The sequence below is a fragment of the Cygnus olor genome, chromosome 3 (genome assembly GCF_009769625.2).
Source record: "Cygnus olor isolate bCygOlo1 chromosome 3, bCygOlo1.pri.v2, whole genome shotgun sequence".
Lineage (NCBI taxonomy): Eukaryota > Metazoa > Chordata > Aves > Anseriformes > Anatidae > Cygnus > Cygnus olor.
The window spans coordinates 92,897,571-92,904,222 of record NC_049171.1 but is presented as its reverse complement, the minus strand read 5'-3'; the positions used below and the strand labels follow the sequence as shown (position 1 = coordinate 92,904,222).

The 6,652-nt window shown below is 41.2% G+C and overlaps 1 protein-coding gene across 1 annotated transcript in view; it reads left to right on the top strand.

Moving 5' to 3' along the window:
- The first annotated feature begins 907 nt into the window (after positions 1-907).
- The window catches only part of EPAS1 (endothelial PAS domain protein 1), a 114,368-nt gene continuing 108,623 nt past the window's right edge, over positions 908-6,652 (top strand). The window contains exon 1 of the mRNA XM_040550879.1: positions 908-945. Within this exon, the coding sequence (XP_040406813.1) occupies positions 923-945 (23 nt within the window). The 5' untranslated portion in view covers positions 908-922. The remainder of the gene's footprint in view (positions 946-6,652) is intronic.

The window sequence follows — 6,652 nt, the reverse complement described above, 5'->3', positions numbered from 1 at the left end:
AGATTGGAAATCAGTAGCTGCAGTCACAGCTGTGAGCACAGTGCGGTGCTTGATGTGCATTGTACGGAATGGGAGTTTTGAGCAGGGAGCTGAGAGACATCAAAGGTGGTGCTTGCAAAGCAAGAGCTGATTCTTTGTGTAAGAGGTAGTCTGGGAAGAAGTTAAAGAATTGGCAAGGGAATCAGATTTTGGCAGAGTAGGGCTGATCTTTTAATGAGATAAAGATACAACAGGAGAGGGGAGCTGCATTGTGAAGAGTTTTCAGAGAAAAAATACCAAAGAGTTTGCATTTCCTTTCTCCTTGTTGAGCATTTCATTTTCCCCCCAAATGCCCTGCTTACCACATCACCTGGACATATTGTGCTCTCCAGTCTATGCCCCAACCACCTCCCTAAGGAAAAGTTGCATTCCTTGTTTTACAAACACTGACTAAATGATTTACTCATTCAATCTTTACGTATGTTAATTTTTTTCCCTATCGAGGGCTGGCTGTGGTTCCCATAGCATTTTTAATTACTGGTAGCTATTCGTAGAATGTCGCAAGTTGGAAGGGACCCACAAGGCTCATTGAGTCCAACTCATGGACTCGGTTCTCCACATGGAGGTGACATTACTCAACCCTCTCATTCACGTTTGGAAGGCTTTGGCAGCAGCTCCTGCTACACGTGGGTTTGGGAGGTTTTTGCCTCCAAACATATCTGGAGAAGCATGTTGGGAGAGTATGCTTCCTTGCTCCCATCAAAGGTGCAGGCCATTTAGCAGTGATGTGGAGCTGGCCAGGACATCATGAGCAGCAGCTGTGCTAAGGCCAGCACCAGCAGCTGGGGCTGATGAGAGCCGTGGTAGCCATAGCAGGCCTTGAGCATGTCCTGCAGTCATGTCTGAAGATGTTCTTTCATCCCTCTCTTGAGATGGGCTTGCAATGCTGCTGCTGGAGAAATACAGGTAGCATACTAAGCAGTGAAGTTGATTTCTGAAGTGGTGTTGTAAGGGATTAGTTTAAGGGGCGGGAAGGGCAATGTCATTTGCCTGTGTGCATACTTGGTGAAGAGGCTGGTAAAATTGGTCCCTTGTGAAATATGACTTAACTTTCAAAGGTGTTGGGAGAATTTACTGTTCCCTTGGAAAACCTCTGACATGTGGGGTGTGTATTTTCCTGCTACCAGTTACATAGTGCATGTAAGCACTCAGGGTTTCCAGCAATTTTCTAATAATATGAATATGGGGGTTCAGGGTTATTAGTAACTGAACTATTTCTTGTAGAAGCTGATGAAAGTTTCAGTCAGGCTTCTGTTGCGCTAGACTGTGTTCAAATGCCAAGCCTGTGTCTGAGTCTGCCCCCCTCTCAAAAAGAGTTTTCTGGTGTTTGTTACTAGATACAAGGTGCCTTATATTTTGTGAGCTCTGTGGTATAATAGAATATGGTAAAAATAAAGCATGCTACTTTGCTGATATGTAATTAAATGAATTTACTGATATGCAATGTAAGAATATTATGTGGTACTAAAAAAAACTTGGTGTGTGAAGTCTACGCTTGAGCATAAACTGAGTATAATCATTAGTCTCTTACTTTATTTCTAGAAGAAACTACCATTACACTTCACTCTATGTTGATGCGTAGGTTGATGTTGGGTAACTTTTATTGATTATATTTATCAGGAAAAATAAAACTAAGAGGAGCTACTGAGACAAAATCATTCCTCAAAATATCAGCATCATATTAAAGTTTCAATAACTGTTCCTTGATCTCTGCTTCTGATGTACTATAATTTTGGTAAATTAAGTGAGTTCTGGAGGCTGATCTATACTGGCAAGGTGTTTTGTGTGGTTTCAGTAGTAGAAGAGCAAAAGCTATGAGGCAGGATCCTCTAACTTTAAGATCAGCCAATTTTTGTCCCTTTCTCACTGTGGAGATGACTAGAAAAAGGAGTTGTACGTGAAGTTTCTTTGTGCTTTAGGCTTGCACAGTGGCTAAGGAATGCTTGTGCAGCTGGACAAAGAGATGAGTGGTATGTGAAGGGTTGTGTTTCAGTATCCATGTGCAAAAACTACCTATTACTGATAATTCTCTGCCTCTTTGAAGGACTGAAATATAATTAATGGATGAAGGTTCAGGCTAGCTTCATCTGTGCATGGTTTATCCTTAGTTTAATGGCAAACATTTCTCTTTTTCTGGTAGGAAGTTACATTTTTAATGTTACTCTGTGACTCTCCTCTCAGCAGGTGTGGGACCTGTGTTAGATTTCTCCTGAAGGGAGAAAAGACCATTGAATTTGGCTGACGACTAACACTTGGCCTGATGTTGATAACAAGAGACAGGAGGTCTCTTGTGGTTAAGTACTAACTTGAACAATGGAGGCTTTGCCCCTTGTCCTGGAGCCTGTGGAAAGAATACAGAAATTATTCATATTGTCTGGGATGGTTCTTGGAGTGGGACAGGCTGTGGTGGGATGTATAAATGAAGCAGTTCTTACTGTCAACCTCTCTTGGTTTGTTTTTGGCTACCAGCGCGTTTGCTATTAATGTGGTGCAGTGGGTGGTGTCCTGAGCTGCCATTAGCTGGAAAGCAGAGGGAAGCTAGTATGTTGGCTTCAGTCAATTCTTTTTCTTCACCCTGTGTGTGCATGTGTGTATATATATATATATATATTTAGCTGCTCTTTTTTTTTTTTTTTTTCCTAGAGGTAATTTCCCTGTATAGGTGTTTGGAAAGATGTGAAAATCCCTGTGGGAAACCACATGTCAAAGTGACCTATGGAACTTGTACAGTTTTCTGGGCAGTGACAGAAAGGCCCACCTCTTAACACCTCTTCCACCAGGCTGAGGCCAGCCCTCCTGTTACATTAGGAGAGCTTTGCAGGAGTTAGCATCAGTAGGCAGGGCAGAGTCAACCAGAAAGTGCTACCTCTTGCAGGAGGAGAAGGATGGGCAGTGTGGCAGGGGATTCTGCTAAATACTGCTGCTGAAAAGTGTCTTCTGCTAGGTTTACAGAGAACCTTCAAGTCAGAAGCAGGAAGAATGCATTAATTAAAGCAATATAAACACCGCTGTAAATGGAGGCTGAGACTAAGGTCTCACAGGCACTTTTGAGGTGGCATAGGTTGCAGTGGCACTACCACTGTTCAGGGGAAGAAAAGTCCAGCCATTTCCTGCTGCCTCTGCCCTGTACTGGCTTCGTTTGTATGCGCTGCGTGGAGACCTGGTCTGATGGTGCTGGGAGGACTTCCCTAAGTAGCAGTGCTGGCTTATTCCAGCCTCGAAAGCGTTTGTGAAATTAGAGCCTGTGAGAGAGGATTTACACTTGTATAGCTTGATCTCAGAGAGCTTACGGAGGCAGGGTCATATAGAATAAATACTATTAGAGTTGCTCCATCTTGTGCAAATTTAACCCCCTACAAAAATGCAACAAGAAAGTGAGAAGTGAGAAGCCCAAAGGCAAGGCTACTCGGATTTCTTTTTCTTGGTCTGCGCTCATGTAAACAGTCATTTTCTTACAGTGCTTTATATTACAGTAGAATCAATTCTCCATGTGTTTTCTTGTATTCATGAAACAATTAGAAGAAAGGATGCTATTGCTGTGGCTCAGGCAGCAATGTTCACAAAATGTCAAGGAACATCTCTGCTGAATTTTTACCATTGTTACAGTCTTTAAGATTGAAGGTCTAGAAGAAGCACACGATAATTCCTTGAAGAATTTTATAATCATGCCCTCAGTCTCTCTGTAAATAAAAAGATTTAAAACACTCTACTTCCCTAAAGTGAGGCTTCTCAGATTTCCTAGGGGAGAAAAATCTGCAGACAATTGTATTTTAAATACAAACTAGATGCTAGACTGTGTTTTGAATATTGGCTATATTTGTTCAACTTTGTTGCAAGAAGAAACATGCTAGTGGGTTGTCTTTTTCTTAGTTGCTTGGACAGCTGCTGAAATATCTCAAACTGCAGACTGAGAAATACTTCCTTGATTCATCTTTTATTCAAATTTTGATGTCTATTCTCTCTCTTACCATTTCCTTTCTCCTTTAGGCAGCCTAGTTTCTCTTCTGATTTTTGAAAAGAACAACAACAAAAAAAAAGTGTAAAAAATAAATTAAAACTGCTCTTAATGAGTCTTATGCCAATTGAGGGTGGATTTTTTTTTCTGAAATCTTAATTTCAAGTCACTTGATTGTATCTCTGACTAAGAGGAAGGATGGTTTTGTTTGTATTGTGAAACCTTTCTATAACGGATGAAGTTTGTACTTAATTTGAGCTACAAGAACAATATCTTTTTCTTTTCTTTTTTCTTTTTTTTGTTATATTTTAACCTTCAGTTTATCACTTGCAGTTTTCATTTCGGTATGTACTTGCATTACTGTACTGGGGCCTCTTTATCCCTCTCTTCTCACCTATGTCCATTGCTTGGCTAATGAAAAATGTATAATTGAGGTAAAGCAGGGAGCAAAATTGGTAGTATAGAGCTCTTAATAGTGATTATCTTTATTGTCACTTGTGTGGTTCTGCAGAAGAGGAGGACTGGAGTGGTGTTAGAGGGCACGGGGGCTGGGGGAGCATCAGTGTTGGAACAAGGTGCCCTGAGGGTGACATAGAGGTTCCCATAGCATGGTCAGTCTTTGCTTTCTCCTGAACAGGAAGCAAGAGGGCTCTTGATGTATATAACCGACAGGTTAATAACCCAGAACTTACCATCTACATCTCCTCTTTGCCAAAAGCCAACCAGGAAGACAATAGAGTTCCGGGTTGGGTGGCAGCAATATAGATGGAGGGCAAGGTGCAAGCTGTGGGAGGAGTCTGAACACACCTTTCATAGAGAGAGCTCTCTTAATCCTCCTATTTACTTTCTGTTCCTGTTTTACATGCTTACTGGTACACACCAAGCAGAGTTGTGCTGGTTGGACCAAACTATGAATAGTCCCATGCTAAAACTAAACATTTCTGGTAGGCTATTTTTAACTTGAGTCAGTTGTTATTTGGCTGAATGCACAACCGTACGAGCAAATGTGCTGGCATAATGTGAATGAGAATGCAGAGCAAATGAGTAAGAGTGAGGAAAAGGGATAAGGGGCTGCAGAAGTTGGAATTGCTGCTGAGTAACGTGCTGTCAAATTACAGTGTAAGAGTCTGCTTACAGCAGCAAAGCAGTGTGTGTTGTGCTTGAGAGCCACCAAAATGCATCTCCTGAACAGGCTGCAGAGGCACCTGATCTTAGCTTATTGCATGTGTCAATGGGTATTTCCCACAATAAGGAAAGACTTTTTCCTTTGATGGCAGGAATACAAATACCATGTACTTGAGAGATTCACAAGTGGGGAATAATTTGTCTCTTAAGGACTGGTAGATGCCCAGCTTCCACCAAAAGCTATTTTAAGTACCTCTTAAATGCTGTGTTCTACTGATTTCTGTGAAGTCTTTGGAAAGAGAGGACTTTTGACAAGAGGTTTGGTGTCATCAGTGACCCCTGAAGTAGTTCCCAGAACCTTTTAATGGGACTTAGTGCACAGCAGAGGTTTTCACATCGCTTACCAGGATTTCCAACCTCTTGATCAAGCAGTGTTATGATTGCAATATTTTAAAAGATTGAATTAATTCTCTTTATATCTAAAGAGTGGATTGAAAATGTAAATGGGCAACATGCCATAGTGCTTACATACAGCTGTCCTAATTTACTGTTGACTTGGCAGCATAAAGGCTTGTGACTCTACAAATTTGCAGTTTTGTACAAACAAAAAAAAAATCCCTTGCTACTTGCCAGCTGGGTATAGATCAGTGGTGGTAAATGATGGAAAGTAAATAACAAATCACAGAATGTAGTATTTGTGGTTCAGTTTCTGTTGGTCTCTGCAGCCAACTACCTTTGAATCGCAAGATAAGAGTACATGTGCATGAAGTTCATGGATGTTTACAGTAAATAAGGTAACATTTTGGAATGTAATACTGAAGGCAGTGCATCATTTCATCACAATCTTCACCAGCATTTGCTCCAGAATGCCTTAAGGGTGCAATAGCCTGTTGGGTCTCCAGGAGATAGAAAGCATAGTTTTGTATTTGCATTCTAAATCATGCAGAAGAGGAGGGGTTAAACCTAAATTCTCTGTATGCAAACAGAGCACTACTTGAGCCCTGGTTATTTTGGAGCATGAATATCTTGTTTTTTCATGGAAAGGCAACCTGTTTAGATATCTAACTCCAGAGGGGAGAATTTCCAGGGAATTAGGCACTACTTTGTGAGGTTGCTATTTTTTTAATTATTTGTATGAAGAAGTCGGCTTGCAGCCAGAAGACAGCTGTTAGCTGCAGCTCTGGGATATGTGAAGGAATAACAGACTAGGTGAGAATATCCAAATTCATCCCTGTCTAGAGCTGCAGCTTTAACATCCACTGGCCCTTTAAGAGCTGCCTGTATCACTTAGCGATGTTGTTTGTGGATGCTGGAGTCTTCTTAATCATGATGGGGAAGGTTAAAAGCAGCCTAATAGTGCAGGCCTTTGAATTCCTAGATTTGATAAACTTTGTTCAAATGAGGTATGGGTCCAAGAAGTCTGTCTCCACTACCAGCTATTTTCAGCTGGACTAATTGTTCAAAAGACTGCTGTTCAAATTTGATGAGTGCCGATTACCTGCCCTTGCTCAAAATGAGTGGGCAAGAGGAAAA